At 39.0% G+C, this 18,797-nt stretch overlaps 1 protein-coding gene across 1 annotated transcript in view; it reads right to left on the minus strand.

Annotated features, from left to right (window-relative positions):
- The window catches only part of LOC134170333 (protein FAM169B-like), a 38,667-nt gene that overhangs the window by 18,134 nt on the left and 1,736 nt on the right, over positions 1 to 18,797 (minus strand). The window contains exons 2-3 of the mRNA XM_062631641.1: positions 8,381 to 8,514; positions 5,570 to 5,669 (exon numbers count right to left, since the gene is read on the minus strand). Of these exons, the coding sequence (XP_062487625.1) occupies positions 5,570 to 5,669; positions 8,381 to 8,514 (234 nt within the window). The remainder of the gene's footprint in view (positions 1 to 5,569; positions 5,670 to 8,380; positions 8,515 to 18,797) is intronic.

The raw sequence follows: 18,797 nt of genomic DNA on the forward strand, positions 1-18,797 counted from the left end.
CAACTAGGGACAAACCTAAGAAAGTTAAAAACCATCTATGAGTTAGAGACAACTGCACCCACAAGGAAGTGAAATGGCTTTAACAGGATTCATCCTTTCCCTGGTTTAGCCTCAGGTTATACAAATGTCATTGACGAGCACAGGTTAGTTTCCTTTTTTGCTTCAGCCTCTACCAACTCCCACTGGTTCTAAGGCTGGAGATTCTGCTTAACTAACTTATAGCTCAGATAAATTATTAAAGCATGTGCCAAAAAGTGTTACACTTTGTGTATTGGCTTAACAATGAAGAAAGTATTGCACGCAAGGGCAGACGCCTGTTTATACAGAACCAGATTCAATTCATTAAATATTATGCACTTACTTGCATGGGAGTTTCATACTTTTTTCTGTGATGGATTCAATCTGTTCCCTCAATCCCTTTACTCTGCTTTCAAATGCAAGCAGCCACTGCTCCGTTACACATCCATGAAACATGCAGCTACAATGGGAGCTGAGTCAAAGGGGACGTAATGGGCTAAACGTGGACTTTAATGGGAGCTGCATGGAGGGCTGGCACATAGTTCAGACATATAAGACACAGAGCAATGGTCAGGAAAGTCTGAAAAAAGCTTTGAGGAAAATAGATGCATAACCATGTTGTAAGGAGCTACTTTTATAGAACATTTACTGTGCTATTCAATAATTTAAATGTGTGGAAGGGAACACTAGTTGACATAGCAACTGTCACATCACATTACTTGAGCAACCTGATCTATATGGATGCCTTCCCTGAAGGAAAAACATTTCTCCAGATTTCACACAAACATATGTACTTTGCTTTTTGTTATCATTTTTCAAGTCAACATCTGGTCTGCAGTTAAATCCATCCATACATCCCCATATTCTCATTTTCATTTTAGAATCAACTTTCACGAACACTATTTCAAATGCAAACATGTCTCAGGAGACCACATGTTCCTTCACTCTCCCAGTCTTGTTCTAAGGGATTTGGTTACGTTCACCTGATCATAAGAGATCAAGTTAGTGCTGACAGTAGGTTATATACATCACCCAAACCCTGTGTATATAATTACAATGATGTAAGCTTGATCTTGCAATTGCAAGACTAGGTGAAATGGATTAAGTCCACTACATTTCAGTTCACAACTAATGGAGTATATACATGCTCAGTTGGGTGGCTTGCCCAATAAGCACCAGCTTGCTAAACCTCAGTACTTTGATCCCTTGCAGTCAAACAAACATATCCAGAGTACTGCAAAAAGCTGTGAGCCTGTGAAGCACACGATTCCATACAAGTATTTGGAATACAGTACTGAACAACACGGACTTGAATTAGACACTAAGTATAACGCAATTGTGATTATGAAATGCCTCTTCTTGCTAGGCAAACATGGATGTCTTCCCAACCCAGGCCTGGATTATATTTTCACTTTCTGGGCTATGCTGGCCAAATGTTTTCTCTCTGGTGTGCAACTATTTGAATGAAATGTGCACATCAGGACTCTACACAGTGTAAAGCATTAAAATCAAAGCAACATCCACCCTGGTATTTCTTTTTCTCCAGCCTTCATCTGCATTGCTGATATGCATCCCTCAGTCACAAACTAAATTAAAGGCAATGCTACATATGAAAGATGTACTTGGAGTTTAATAAATACAGAATGCAACAGGTCTTCACTTTATCTAAAGTCACCTTTACCTTCATTTTGGCAGTATTTCAGACTGATGACACACTTACAGAGGCTGCTTTTGCCAGTTTTCCATCTTGGAAGCAGCATGGTAAATTACCCCAAATAGTTCCATACAACTGAGCCCAAGTCAGTGCCAACACTGGAGGAAGCTCAGAGAATACACATGCAACTGCATTCTGCAGCACCAACATACTCTGAATAGCTATGCTCCCAGTTCCCTGTCTTTAAACTGGAATAAGAGCATATCCTTCTCTTTCCTAAGAGTTTTATTGAAATATATATGCAATATATAATTGAATATATATATTTCATATAATATATATATGAAATATATATATGCAATATATATAAAAGTGCAGTATATTGAAATTATAGCTTGAGAGGCATGCAGATGCTGCAGCAACGGAAGCCATTCAAGTATCCAAGATAGATCTCTTTCCTGCAACCAATTACATTTTCTTCTACAATTCCAGTTTTACTCAGTGATTTGTTGCAAATGTCTTGTGATAAATGTTCCATGGCATCTAACAGTTATTGTAAATTATTATATACAGCAGACAGAAAATGCCACAATAGGGTATGTTTATTTAGTGTTATCAAGATGTTAATCACCCATGCTATGCTCTGGAAGCCCTTACAACACAATTTACATTCCCATAAAAATATCTGCACAGATATACTAACAGAACAGAACAGTCAGCCCATCAAAAGTAAATTACAAATGCTCCCAACCAAGACCAAGTCCTCTGCAAAAGCTGCCATACCCATTTTCTCTTTGAAATACGCAGGTCATTTCAGACCACAAGCTACGCATCACTTCTGCACAACCCACCTCATCAAGGTGATCAGGTATAAATCTCAGTGCTGGAATCAAGGACTACATTTGCATTAGCAAGACTAATACTATCAAAACTGAATTCACAGAGCAAAACATTTGATGTAGAGAACTTGATGTTCACAAATTCAAGCCTGGTCCTGAAACCTTAAAGTCCATTAGTGGTTGGGGTACCTCAGTGTGCTTCTGGAGTACATCTTCTAATTTCATTTCAGCCGAAAGCAATCCAGTTCACACACTCTGAGAGTGCTCCCTGATGTGAACTGAAGCACAGTATGTGGGGACAACCAGGAAATTTGCTTCTAAGAACACTCCTGGTGTGAAGTAAAATTAAAATGCAGATCCACCAGACAGCACATGAGAAAGTGAAGAGCTCAACCCCAGCAAGACTGTTTGCGTCTCCCATCTGGATGGGACTTGAGTTCACAAGCAAAGTGTAAAGCTCAAGGGAGGAAGAAACTCACACAACCTATTTAGTGTTTTAACTTTCTGCCCAAGTCCTTAAAGAACAATGACCGAGTCAGTAACTACTGCTTTTCTCTGAAGGAACTGGTTTTGAAACAATTGGATCTGTTCAGTGGTCAGAACAAAAGGTCACATAGGTAAGCAAATCCAGATGGACTTGCCACATTAATACAGTCTGCTGCCATAGGAGTCAATTCCAAACCTGCTGAACTGTGAGAAAAATCCTTGGACAAAACAGTTCAAATGGATATACCCATATGTATTAGGTAAGCACACACATATATATACACACACCCCAGCAGGCTTTAGAGAACTAATGAAAATTGATTAAAATTCATCTAAAGGAAAAAAAAAACTCACACCAGTCAAATCTAATGCATGTCAAAAGACTGGCCACATGTTTATAGCATAGAAAATCCAGAAACAAAGAACTTGCAGTAAAATCCTTTAAATCATACTTTGAAAAGGCAATATTAAAAACCAGATGATGCAGGCTTTACTTAAATAACCAGACTTAGTGATCTCTGTTAGTACAGGCTGGTGACTCAAGCTAAACTTCTGCAAGGGGGTCACAGCAGTCAGTCAGTCAGCCTGTAGTTTATAATAAAATAAGGTGTTTATTCTGCGAGGTTCAAGCTTTTAATAGAGATAGCTATCATTTCATTTAGGCTCCAATGTTGACTTGTTTGACTTGTTCCTGTGGGAAATCATTTTTGCCTTGTGTACATGTATCTCATTAATACCTTGTTGTTCCTAATACTATTAGATCATTTCACTGAAGGTTTGTGCTAAATGCACTGCTTTCACCTGCATTTATTTAATAACTCTTTGTTTTTGCATCGTAGTTGTTACAGATCCCCATTCCTCTTGTGCAGCCTAAACTAACCTAATGCTGTTTTTAACCACATTCCATTGAACATGAGTCAGTAGCTCTGCACAACTGCACCCACAGAGCAAGTTTGGCCTCCAGTGTAGACGCTCCTTTACCACACCAGTGCCTCTCTCTCTTCAGAAAACCATGAATGGAATATATAAATTAATGTCAGGAAAGTAATTCTATATCACTAGTTTTAGAGGGACCAGAAAGTCTTTTGACTACACTTGTAACTTGGAAAGGTCTCCTACTTTCGACTATGTGAATCACAACCCATTAGCAAACATCGAATTGAAATCATATGTAAAAGGAGCTGGAAAACTCTTGCAGAGTTCACCTCTAACCACAGATGATTTTAATCTGGTTTTTGTTCTTATGAAGAAATTTCCTGGTTACAGGGTTTGGACTGAATAATGAACACTTGGTTATACTAACAGTACCTGTTCTAGGAGTGTAAGATCTTTATCCGACACACTTTAGAACTGAAAATAGAGTGCTAAACTTCTTTGCCTTGCCTTTGCTGTATTATTAAGAATACTGGCTATTAAAGCCTTTCAGGCTTATCTTTTAGAAAAAATAAAGTATGTTTTTAATGACAGCTGTTGTTAGTTTGCTGCCACATTTGGAAGCTGAAAGCTCAAGAAGTTTCACGTGTTCTATATTCCCTGACACAATGGGTCAATGCATAGGTTCATGTCTTTGTTGTAGATGTCCCCAAAATTCTATAGCCCAAATTACTGCTTCACAAGAGCTCCAACACTCCTCATTTAACCTAGGTGGGTCACAACCTGGGCTTTTGGTACTAGGCAAGTTGGAGCCAAGCTTCCTGTTAGTGATATCAAGACGTGTTACTTACTTTACACTTACATTTTTTTGACATTCCATAATCAAAGGCACATGCCTAAGGGAGTAAGTAGGAAGAAACTAGGCTGAGTCTGAAGATCCTGATAGCAGCAAGATGAAAAAACTTAGATACAACTCCTGATCAAATCTTAACAACCTGTTGATACTCTAAGCAGTGACTCATGAAACAGAAACACCAGTAAGCACATGTTGACTTCTACTGCCTGTAACACAACTGTAGTGTGCCCCTGTCAGGCTGACACATGGCTGTAACAGGAAAACACCGGCATTACAGCAGCAAGCAAGGCAAAGCTGGTAAAGTTTAAAGAGTATCTTGGGAGAACTGCCAAATAAAATAGATTTAATTCAATTCCTGAACATGGTCTCACTGCAAATTTACCCCTCACACACCAGCACTGGAAATAGGAGGCAATTACACCTAGGACTGAAGAAGATACTGTAAAGTAAAAATATTAATAAGAATCAGTAAGACCTAATACAGTTTCACATACATATTTACTCTTTTTTTTTTTGAGGATTTCTGAATTCTATCCAAACTACAATGCATTAAATTTCACATCATCCTGAGTTAGAAAAATATTACCTTCTGAACAGACTCAGAAACAGAATTAGTCAAAGTGATTTTTCAGCTACCAGAAGAGCTATCGATGCATAAAATCCCTGATTGTCAATCCTCTCTTCTGATCAAGTAGCCCACTGACATAAATTGCTGTCAGGGAAAATGAATCCACATCATATTCAAAACAAACCCCAATTATTTAAATATACAAGCAAGAGACCATCTTAAAAGAAAAGCAAGCACAACTACTCAAATTTCAAAATATTTTGACCAATTCTAACCTGTCTCTTTATCCTTTGGATCAGTTAACAGCAAAATTTTGCAAGTAGGATTATTTCGGTAGAGAGGGACGAAATACACACAGGATTCTTCGAGTTTAACCTAAAAAACAAACAAGCCCTGTAGCAGTTTGTACTGCAATGCTCGCAAGAAGTATTTCATGTATTAGATGCACTTAGGATATGTTTTACTAACATGCATGGGTTAAGCTTAGCACACCTTCTCCGTCCTGAACTTCATGGCATTGAAACATACATCATATTCTAAGATTTTCTGTAAGCAATGTTAATTTAAAAGAAATCAAGCTACCGAAGTTAGTAAAGACTTTAAAACCAACTTAATATGATTAGTACATAACCTGGCTTTGAAGACTGTTACATGCAGACAAATAGTGTTATGAAAGACCAGACACATCAAATAAAAACAAATACAACTTGCACTTCTTACAGCATGGTCCAGCTGAGTACTTGTGGTGTTTTGCAAACAATGAATTAAGCCTGAGGGTACAGGGAGTATCAAAGCATTAAGGCAGTGTCTGGGCAGTTTATCTTTGAGGCACAGGGAGGGCGGATAATTGGCACAAGGTGGTTATGTTGAAGGCAAGGCTAAAATCAAAATGCAGCGCTCAAGCTCTCAGTCTTAGACTAAACTCCTAAATGATGTGACACATAAACACCAAATTGCTGTGCTCAAACAGCTCTATATGCATAGAGATGACAATTTCCATATGAATATTGCAAATGCTGTCATGTAAGTTTAGGTACAAGGCAAAGAGCGTGTGTGATTTAGCACAGTATGTACTGTACTTTCAAAAATCTGGTCCATTGTGTATGTGTGGGTGTGCCTCTCTCTCTAATTGCACCCATTTGTCAGTTTGCTCTGAAACCCAAATCAGTCATGTGATACATTTAATATTTCTTGGTGCATGGAAGGAGTAGTATGAATATGGATTATTCAAGATAACGACTTTAAGTTGAAACTGGTGTGTGCTGGTTTGTGAGTGCCAAAATCCTGGGATCATCTATGTAAACACTGGGCTCCAAGAAAAAAATAGGAAACTGCCTGAAATCTGTATTCATGAGCTTCCCAAAAACTCAGTATGTTCTGGGGATTCAGTCGTTCTTTGCATGCTTCAACTATAACAGCATCTGTGTCTTTATGGCACCTGGGAGTACTACTATAATGAAAAGGCCAGTCCTATTTCCAATACTGCTATGATTGGTATTTTGTTTTATAAGGTAATGTGCACTTCCACAGGTGCTAACAACATCAGCAGGAGCCAAGCATAGCTTTCTGCGTATGAACTGCTGCCAATGAGCTTCCATTCTGCCTTGCACTAATCCTTGCTATTTGTATACTGAATGCTTGACCAAAGACCATGCCATACCAAAAAGAAGTTCTGTGACCCGAGCAAGTGGGCTGACAGCCACTTAACACTTGCTAAATAATTACTCGTGGTTGCTGGTCCTGCCACTTGAAACCTGCTTTAATTCAAAAGCACAGAGAAAAAGAAGCCTGGAAACTGCAGCCATTATTCAAACACCAAAATCCTCATCCTTCAAGCTGTACGTATACATAATGTAGGTATATAGGCATAAAATTGTATATATAAATCGCAAGGAAAAAAACAATATAGCAAGAACATTACCATTACTTATGCCCTTGACTAGCTGTCTGACTGCAGATTAGGTTAGACCTGAATTAAATGAATGCACAGAGAAATGTGTTGCTATGAGACTCAAACCAGTCATGTGATATATTTAAGCTGTGATGACAAGCCACAAAATCAAGACAGTTCTGAATCAAAAGGCAGAAGTCCACCTTTAACTGATCTCACTGTGTCTCGCTATTGCAGGAATACACACAGCCCTGCCTGGGATTTTAATTTACCCTCCCTTCTAATAGAACAGCAAATGAGCCTCTCAAAGTGCAACCAGACATGAAAGGCTAAGGACACAGAGCCCTGAATTGGGGGATCTTTGCATTTTCAGTTTTGTTTGTATTTAACCCTACATAGTCCACTAGAGGGCATTAAAAGAGTATTTAAAGCTAGTTACATTCACAGCTCAAAGCTACCCACCTGAAACTGTTTTTCTGGAAACTACTGCATATTATTTTCCTAAATTGTAGAAACACCACCTTATTCCAAGCATTTATTTCAACTAATCCACTTACTGCTTTGATAGTACAATAACAGCGCAGCACACCTTTTATGACTTAGAAAATGCCCAGAATGAAAGCCTTCATAGGTTGACTGAAATCAGAATTTTTAATAGGCCTGCTCAGTCATCTCCAATGCATTCCCCCCATGTGGCTCAGGAATGTACCCTAAAGCATTGGCCCCTGTGGTGTTTATACCATCTATCAATAACATCTGATCAGAATTCCTTTAGGAGAACCCATGTTCAAAATCATCAATATAAGTCTTGGAAAGAATGGAAACATAAGACAGACTATATTGCAAAACCTGTGTAAAGTGCACAATAAAGTCAGGAAACAGAGCTGCACCATGGTATAAACATCTATCAAATTCAGTTTTGATTCGGTCTTATAAGGCGGCAGGTCAAGCTGCAAAGTTCAGCTGAGTACTTCAAACCCTTATCCACACTCAGACGGGTTTAGATTTGTAGTTTAAGCTTATCTCTCATTTGCAGCACACAAACCATTTGAAAATCATGCAGAATTTGCTGATTTTAAGAGATTTGTAATCCGGCCACACCAGTTTACCCCTATTCACAGACTATGAGCACAACCAACAAACTAGTTTGCAACTATCTATCTAACTTGCAGTATGACAAACATCAGCCTAGTACCTCTTCTCGTCCAGGGATTGAAAAAACATCAGGAATGGATGACGATTTCTTCACTAGTTCTCCATAGTATGTTTCAGCATCTGCTTGCAGAACCTTTGGATCTCCTGCTAAAGCATCTACCAAGTAAAGGCAACCTGTAAGTAAAACAAAACACAAGATATTTTTACTTGTTAAATTAACTAAGACACATCAGTATTAAAACCTCACTTTCCCCAGCAGTTGCTTGGTGTATCAGGGCCCTTACTGTTCCCATTAGAGCCTTTGGCATAATCATAGTCTAAAATAGTAAGGCTGGTAAAAACCTCTCCGTATGTTATTTACCTCTTGACATGCAATTTTACAAAGTAGAACCATGACAGCATCAAATCACATTTGTATCCACTGAATTCAACAAGCAGAGTCTCAAATTCCTCTAGGTGTAAGTAAATTGCTTTAAAGCTGGAAGAACAAAGAAGAAGTCTTCAAAACACAGACTCAGTTTTAGTACCATCCAAAAATATAACAGGAAAAGAATTCCACAGCTTCCACTCTTTCTTGGAAGCCTGCCCCTTTATGGTCAGCCCATGGCCTGTTGTGTAGCCCTAGTTTTCTCTTTCTCTTTTTCTGAGTAACTTCAATTGGGCACCTTCACAATTAAATAATGTAAAAAAATATTACACTATTTACCTGCATATGCTCCCAAAACAGTTACTATCATCTTTCATGCAACAGTTTCTAATCCCTGTGACTCAATGCTGAAGGGTATTCATGCAAGGTATTTGTGAACTGCATACAAACACAAACTACATACATCTGATGTCTGTTACCTAAATGCAAAGTCCAACTCAGTGCTCCTGAGGAACCAAGCAGCCTGCTTCTGATACAACAAAACAAGCTGACTGGTGGCTCATCACCAGCTCAAGATAAAGGACATCACAAGAAATGGGTTAGAAGCCCCAATAATATGCTGCCAGTCTTCTACCATATGGAGGAAATGGTTTCAGTTTGAGTGGTTTTCAATCAGCAAGATATACCTGCAACTCTTGTAAGCACCAAACTGAAGGCAAAATCTTCTACCACTCTGCTATAGTTGGAACCTTAGTTCTGGAACCTCTACTTTCAATCATGGTTTGCTTTTACATGGCAGCTCCTGTGACCAAAGTTTAATGTCAAATAACTATATGGGAAGTAAGTGCAAAGTAAATGGCTGAGACAATGAACAGTTTTACGACGGGCACTGCAAGAACTGTCTATGTACAGATACAGAAACTATGAATCATAAAAGTACTGTATTGAAAATGACACCTTTCCACATACGAGTAGGAGAAAGGGATTTGCACACCAGGTCAGACAATTCAGCCATGGTCCCACCACCATCCCTCTGGCAGCGATCAGTATCTGATGCCTCAGCAAAAGGGTAAGAAACTACAGCTGGTAATTCACCACTACCCAGCACTGCTTAAAATGCTTTAAACACTATTTCCCTGCCCTTTGCAGACAAACAGCTTACATCCTGAGACTTGACAGCAAAGCTATGTAGTCAGAATGCTGAAAAGAAGCTACTCTGTAAATGGTATTCATAGTATGTTTGTATGTGACAAAATGGGAGAGAAAACAGCATTGCAACACTGGTGAGTTGAGTCAAGTTATAAAATCCTAGCCAGTACTTAGCAGCGGCAGCTTTCCTCTGCAGCAGCCTTCCCCAGTGTACTGTGTAACATCAGCAAGCCAAGAAGCCATAGAAAGGAAAGAAATGAAAGAGTCTTATTAAAACATTTAGTAATTTAATGAAGTAAATTTACTAGTAAATTAATTCTTTATTAAAAAGCAGCATGTAAGACTTTGGTTTAGCACAAAGACAAATATTGGCCATGCTAATAAATACTGTTCATGAGATGCTGGTTACAAAGCTACATCCTGCCACTGTTCAGCCAAAGCAACTTAATGAGCACAATCATGTTTCTTCCTCACTGAGCAGAACAACTGGTACCTTCAAAGTTATACTAACTTTCTGGTACATCATATGCTTGCATTCTAAGGTAACAGCGACCATTTGAAGGATGAAATAATGTCACAGATTTAAATAACGAGGCATTAAAGAAAACTTCTGAACAACTCTGCTTTAAAAGAAAAGCAGCGCTTCTGTGTGTGCTTCAGTCTGAGTTTCCTGTCAGCATCTTGGGATACCAGAACTGCTAAGTTCCAAGGACAGCCTGTTAACCCAGTGTGAATTACACGATTTCATTTGAGTTTGATCTTACCTAGGGGCAACAAAAGAGCACACTGTGGCAGCCAATCTACTGGACACCCAGCGAGCACTTCTTCCCAACAGGCCATGTGCACAAAGGGTTACCAGCTGCGGAAAGAAGGGAGTGAGGAAGGGGGGAGCAAGGGGGGCAGGAGCAACAAGTCATAAAAAGGGGGCCTCTTGCTGCAGCCAGAGGAGGGACCATAAACTGTAAGGAGAGTAAATTTAGAACAGGAGGCCTACTGCATTAGAGGGATTCCTGACATTCGTGCTGAAGTGGCTGACATCTTAAATAGACAAAGCTGGTAAACAAGGTCAAGACATCATCAAGGTGGATTCTATGGCAGCATTCTATGACAATAAAGGGTTTACAGACAGGTATCAGACTTTGTCTTTTACATGGCACCAGCATTCAGGGCAAAGGAAAAAAAAAACAAATTATTTAGAAATAAATAAAGAGAAATCTGGATGCCTGTATTTCCATTTCAAGCATACAGAACAGATTTTAAAGCAAAATCTAACATGCTTCTGCTTCTCCTCTCTTTTGTTTCCATGGAGCAGTCTGGGCCGCATTCTCAAGCAAGGATGTGTAAGTGCATCTCTGCTCTAGTGATCTGTCATCAATTGCACTAAGAACCTGATTTCTAAAGTGAAAAGCTACAGCTAAACCCAGCTACACAAACAAGCAGGTACTGCCCATAGAGCTCAATCACCTTTATGAGACACTACCCTCCTGCACCGATAGCTACCTCAGGCTAAAATGTCACACAACTCTGCCAATAACCCTGTTTCAGCCCCGATTCCTGAACTCAGCTTTTTCTAAACCCACTGCTATTCCACCTCTAATCTCCACAAGAAAGAGCTGAATTTTATGGTGGTTTCACAAAGCAGACAAATACCCTTCTTGAGAGGTGGAAGTCAAGCAAATTTCATTTATGATGATCCTGAAAAAAATCAATATGTGGGAATCCAGATAGATCTGATTAACATGCTTATTATGTTCTGCATCAGGTAGATAAAGAACAAATGCAGTCAGAACCAAAGACAATGCTCTGCCTTAAACCGTAACTTAATTTTTGTAGATTAGAGACAGACCTGCATCATTACAGATTCAGCAAAAATCTCATTCTATCAGTTAAAGTAAGCAGGAAATATTTTTCTATGGGCAAAAGAATTTCTTCTCAATACAACAGAAAACACATGGTGCACACACTCGTACGTGAAATTCCACAAGTGAAACTACAGACTGCTGTAATGCCTGAAGGTCAATGACACAGTTCAATCTAGTCAGATATTCCGAAGATTCTTTTTGATGATCCTTCTATATCCTCTGCAACTAAACCCTGTGCCATAATAGAGATAATTTAACTAGGATACAGATAATCATTCTTACCTCATGAATACAATGCTACAGCAAGTCAAATCACTATTATACTCCTCAAGCTCTCTTTTACTAGACTAATCCTTTTACTACTTATGTATTAATTTTACTATATTGCTATTAGCTAACAAATGAGTTACAACTTGGGACAACCAACTCTCTTTATAAAAATGACTTAAATACTCATTTAAGTTCCAAATTAGCAGGTACCAGCAATATTCTTAAGTCCTTTTGACCTGAAGCCAATACACCATTTACTAAACAAGAGATATTTGCTTTCATTGTTAAGAATTTTCTGTTCCTGCAGTCATGTGTAGCTTATTAATACTGTTTCCTTAAACCAGCATAGTTGGTGATGCAGGTTTTTCAGACTAGGCACACCACTGGGTTGGTTAAGACACACTGAGGGATTGCTGGTACTCCCAGGAAACACCTACTTGTTGGAAAGCCCATTTCAGAGATTTTCGAGGGCATTTAGGATGCAGCCAGACTGTAAAGCAAAATATATCAACCTCACCATAGATGAAGCATGAAAAGTGTTGTGTCTGAAGTCAATTAATCATTTATCCTACAACTACTTTTTCATGTTCTACAAACACAGAGAATGATACTACATGCATCCATTAAGAACTGTATGTTTACCCAAGAGCCATCAGCCACCACAGGATTTGTATTTGGACTGTGCATCTTTGGACATTTATGCATAATTTTACATATAAAAATGTGAACAATACTTAAGTCTGAATTCTAGTGGTGCAGAAACAAGACAGATAAAAAGAATTTCCCATTTCTAACTTTCAAATTTCATCATTTTGTGTTTAGTTTTGCCATTTCAAAAGTTTGCAATAGCAGCACTGGTTTTATTTATTGGTTTTATTTTCATGCCAATATTTCACAATTAAAAAAAGAAAAAGAACAGAACAAAGCAGCAGGTTCTAAGTGTTTCTAACAGCACTGTGAGGGGTTTTGTCCAAAAGTATTTTCCAATTCTTTTTTAATCAAAAAACACTTTGCAACATAAGACAAACATGTGCATCAACATAAAATGACAGCATATTATGCCAGTATTTGGGGGAGAATGTTCTTGTAATTAAGCCAAGCAACTGAGAGCAGAACTCCTGAGATTTATTCCTAACACAGGTGTGTTTTTGTGGCCTGTAACAAATCACTTCACCTTCTGTCTGGTTTCTTATCAAGTATCTGTATGTCTTATCTACCACTTCAAAAGGGTGTGACGTTTTCCTTATCAGTTGCTCTGAAGTCACAACATACGAAGACAGAGAAGTCATAACAGAAACTGTTCCTTATTATCCTGTGGACCGTAATTTCCACACTATGGCAGCAAAACCATGACAGTGTCTAGGATCTAAAAAGTTTTTTTTTGGCCCTTCTAAATCATGCACGTGTAACAAAAGTGCTTCCCATTACCCTCTCACAGGAGTGGGAGCTCTGTGTTAAACAGCAGTGCTTAGCATCAATTCTTCTTTCCTTCCAGTGAGCTTGAACAATCCACGCATGTGGTTATCATTAGACAGCCATATTTGTTTAACCTTTCAAAGGAAGGAAGAGGTCTTTGGCACGTTCCTGGGAGTACATGCAGAACCTGAATCTCATATCCTGAATTTAATTGAGCAAGTACATATCAAACCCCCAAGTTCTAGTGTAAGTGAAACTTCAGTATCATAACAGCGTGCGGTGGCAATGGAGCTATAGTGGGCAAACACCATGGTGTGGTATCTGTCCAACATGGCACAGCAGCTCTTAACCATATACTGTACATCATTAATGAAAACGATGTGCTTCCCCACTGCATTGCTTCCCACTGTTACTAACAGAGCAATCACTCTTGGAACATAAAAGATGAAAAAGTGCATTGGCACGAACAGGTTTCCATGTTTCCATTCAAAAATGCCATTTTTGTATTGCTATTCCATCACAATGAAAAATGGCAAGAAGGGTTACAGAAGGCAAACCAAATATAAGTTTCTGTCTGTAAATCACTTTCTGCTGTGGAATCCAGATATGAAGGCAGAAAGGAAATAAATAATCCTAATCCCATTCCCCATTAAGGAACCAAACAGATGAGTTCAGCCGTAGCTACATGTCATTACTGCAAATTCTGGCACTGAAATGGTAGGCAGACCAAATGTCAGGCATCCCAAATGCAGGATTCAATCATATTTGTCATCTCATTCCTGCTAACACATTTTTACTGCTGATTTCAGAAAAGGGAAGAGAAAAGCTTTAAGAATACACATATATTTAGCAGAATGCAGATGAGCAAAGGCAGAGACTAGACAAGCCTAACTCTGAAAAATGCCAAACACCTTCAATATCCACTCACTTCAATGAACTCTGAAGGTCCTCAGAACCTCATATAACTGGGGTGTATAAAACACGTGTTATTTATTTACCAAAATTTAAAGTAATCCACGATTTATGAAATGGGAAAAAAGAAAACCAGATTTTTGGACAAGGGAATTAAATAACTGATTTCATTACTTAGCTCTTTTTGGAAAAATACTTAGATGAAACCACAATATTTCAAATGTTTTCAAGGCTAGAAAAGCAAGTGCATATTGAAGGGCTCACATAATGGCAAGTGCCTGCTGAAGGCGTATTTCCTCCACTCTAACGTGCAGTACTCCCGTATAGAAAGGTCAGACAAACAGGTTCCAAGCTCTACTTTTCCTCAGATGGACCTTTAGCAGTGTTACACGTACAAAAATAAAGCCACACCAAACTTACAGCACAGATAAATTAAAATACATCTGTGTAAACAGGCTCCCCCTGTCCTATTATACACAGAATGCACATCTGGATAGGCATGTTTTGCACAACGTTCTACCCTAATGTAACTGAAAAAAGCTGAGGTGCTATGGCCCAGAAACAGACTTTATTAATAAAAACTGTAGCATACTGTTAAACCATGGAAGCGCTACCAGCTGTAACTGTGACACATCAGGAATTCATACTTCTACACATCTTTTTCACAGAGCTTAGATGTAAAAAAGAAGGAAGGAGCTTGCAAAATAACCCAGAGAAGCTGCACTCCTGAAGAAAAGGAACATTCAAGATTGTTATTAATTAAGGTTTTAAGGTTCATGTTCACATCAGGTTTTCCTCAAGGAAATTACATTGATTCAGTGGGATTGGTGCTAATACCTCTGAACCTGTGAACATCAGCATCGAGTTCTTAATACGTACTGATTTTCATACAACCAAGAAACAGGCAGAAATGGTCCTGGTAACGTCTATCTTAAACTACTGAAGGCACTGGTATGGATTTTCTTGTAAGAAGAAAAATATCTAAATTTGTCAACTTATTTTGTCTACCCCTAAACAAAGCAAAATATAGAAGAAAAACAGACAAGGTTTCCAGAAACCGTGTCCATATTGGGGGATTTTTCCAGCAGTTTTGTCAGTGCTACATCTCCCTTCTACATACCCATAAGCCAAAATAGTTGCGCCAGCAGAATTTCATCATCCAGGCCTGACCTCAAATTAGAGTCTGACTCTTAAAACCTAAGCAAAGAAGAAATGGGAGGCTCTGAATGACACTGAAATATATCACTGAAGTATTTTCATTATTCAAACAGGCTGATTTGAGAGGAAAACAACAGAAAAGATAGCCTGCACAGCAGTAGAGCTTTTCTGAATCACAAATTCAAATGTAGATAGTAGTTAATTCAATCTTTTACAAAGGTGGAAGGTAGAAAGAAAGACGATGCATTGGTCAAAAGTCATCCTATAACTTAAGGGAAAAGAGGAAGATAATGTCTCCCAGTGATAAACAAAGAATAGTGAAAGAGCAGGAAATGACAACTGAGTTTGGCAAATAGTCTAGCATAAAGATGATTTCATCCCATGGGGAGAAGCCAGACAGACTCACAGGACAGTTTCAGAAAAAAAAAGCCATATTTTAAGACCAAGGAGCATTTAAAACTATTACTGAAAAACCCACTTGTCACAATCTGGCACCAGAGCTAGTATTTAAGTACCACATTAAATGCATTTGCCTATTACTACCATCATTCAAAGTAGGTAGGCGTAGGAAACCTAAGGCTGTACTGCTGTACTGCAACCAGCCCGTATCCCCGCATCATACACACTGTAGCAGTATGTGTGCCATACCAAGAGTACCTGAAAGCGCTGGTTTGCTATCAGAAAGAACAACATTCCCCAAACAAACCAAGAGGCAATGAAAATATGAGACAACTGTCTACATTTTCAGGGATACCAGTTTCAGATTGCACATAATTTGAGTTGCAAATGCTTTTACCTCTGAGAAACCTACTACTCCCACCAGTAGAGTGCGTAAGTCTGCCTAAGAAAGCCCAGCAGCCGGTCTCTAAATTACTTACAAGGAGCAATTTGTACAGCCAGAATAATCTCAAAATAAAGCAATTCATTTGAGTGAAAAAAAAAAGGAAACAAAAAAAAATCCCTTCCCCCAGTGATTTCCACTTTGCTAAATTTATTATGTGGCTGCAAATTAACACATCACCTGCACTAGCTATCACAAGCCTCTGAGCCAGTCTCAGAACTTGCTTTAATAAACAGCTGCAAGTAGTGGAAGAAATATGTAAACATCTCTTTTGTTTTTCTGTGCCATTGTGTCAGCTATTCTACATGTCTTTGAAGGTGCTCCAAAATCAGCATGGTTCTGCTTTTCCCTTTTTCTCCTTTTGGGAAGAGGAAGAAACAGAGAAGGACAGGCTGGCAACAGAGGGCTACCTCTGTGCTTGCTGTGCTTTTGACAGTAAAGCTGAGAGTGTTCAAATTCATTTTGCACAGGCTCTTCTGTCAGGACAAAAGAAACCACTGCTGGTGGTTAAAAATGCAAAAGGTTTTGATTGTAATGGCTTGACAATCAGCCAAAGATATGACTAGGGGGAACAACACAGCAAGGCAGCTATGACCAAAATGGAAGAAACAAGGAAAAACACATGGCTTGACTTCAGAGCAGAAAATTGACTTAGGCTTTGCATAAACGATAGCATACCTCCAAGCTTGCTTGATCCACAGCCTGCCTGGAATGCGAACATGTAGTCTAAAAGCAGAGCCTATTAAAAGGCATAATGTTTCTAAACGGCATCTGTTATGTACTAATAAGCATTACTTAAAGGACACAGGCCTTAAATTGCTACCAAACGTGCACTTATCTGAAACTGTTGCAAGGCAATCATTACAAAATGTCACATGACACCACGGGAATTTGAATAATATAAAATGTTTTTATTTAGTTTGGCTTGAAACCATTAGGCAGGAAAACTATGGAGGCACTTTCTGAGATTCTGAAACTGTGCAACTTCACAGGAATGAAACACTAGCAAGAATTACATCAGCGGAGCCATTTGCCATCTGTTGTCAGTAATACTATAAAGACCAGCCACCAGACAGCAGTTTCAAAGGTTACAAACACAACGTTTTTAAGCATCCACAGACCTCCTGGTAACTGAGCAGGACAGAGTTTACTTCAGATATGTGCAACCTGAGGGTCTGCAAATCGTTCTGCAAAGACAACACAGCAGAACTGTGAATTGCCATGAGAGGTGTTTGGGAGTCTCTCAGCATGCAACCATTATACAACGTGGAAAGCACATACCAGCTTGTTCTACGTAGGTTCTTATAATACACTCACAACCATAATGTCTGCACACCTCCCACTTGCAAATTTAAACTGGCTAGACTTTCTCTTGTGCTGTTTGTTTTCTCATACTTTCCCCCAAGGGAAGGAGCATATTCTCTGCAGTGCTATTATAGACAGGGACTTGGGTTTGTTTGCTGGGTTTTGGACTGTATTTTTTCTTTTGAGGAAAGTAGTTAGGGTTTTGTTTCCTGTTTTCTTTCCTTCTAGACCACAACTACATATTCATGTTAAAGAAAGCAAGGTTTTAGTAACTTGCCTTTCCTGTGGCATGGAAAGCAAGGAGGTTGTGACAGCCCTTTCCTCTTAGATACACACACTCCTCAGCCTGAGTAAAATTCTGCCTGTTCCAAGCATAAGATTTTAGTTACACTGGAGGAGTATGATTGTTGATCAGTCTCATCTTAGAGCTTTGAGTAGCTTTTCTAGATGTGGGCACCACATTCATGATATACAGCACCTATGTGCTACCTGAATTTTGTGGTTCCACCTTCCAGGCTGCTGACCTCCGGCCTGTAAACTGATTAACATGGATTTCATGGAGGGCAGGGAGGTTTCCATCTTCCTAGAGTGACAGATGGAAATTCAAGGCTTCATTAATGCAATTGTTACACTACACATACAGGTTTTTCATCTGGTCACTATTTCTCAGGCTCCAGCAAGTCGTGTATACATTGTTACTCACTGAATGTTCCTCCTAGCTTTACTGATGGTTAATTCGTACACATGCAAAGTGTTCTAAAATCAAACAGAACTTGCGACAAGGCTGAATTTAAAACAAGAGCCTCAAGTTCTAGGTCAACAGCTGTCCTGTTTTTCAATGGTGAGGTTTGCCTAGGATCTATAAAGGAGATTAGAAACCTGGAAGCGTAAGCAATCTTGCCCTGTGAAGAACAGTTACAGGAATAGACCTCAAGATCTAGTTGTAGCATCTCAATTACAGCAGGACATAAACTGAAGAGCACCATTTGCACAAGAAGATCTAACGGCTGACTCCAATATGCTTTTAAAGTGTGCTGTATTGTACACTCAACCTATTGCCAATTGTTCCATAATCAAACATAGGTGTATCCAATTAAGTAACTAAGCCAGAACTCAGACAATACCTAAAAACAAGAGCAGCTGTCCCAGAAAATGAAGGGGGTGGAAGAACTACTCT

Source organism: Pezoporus occidentalis, unplaced genomic scaffold (assembly GCF_034315485.1).
Source record: "Pezoporus occidentalis ecotype Australia unplaced genomic scaffold, CSIRO_AGI_Poc_V1 ctg11, whole genome shotgun sequence".
NCBI classification, from domain to species: domain Eukaryota; kingdom Metazoa; phylum Chordata; class Aves; order Psittaciformes; family Psittacidae; genus Pezoporus; species Pezoporus occidentalis.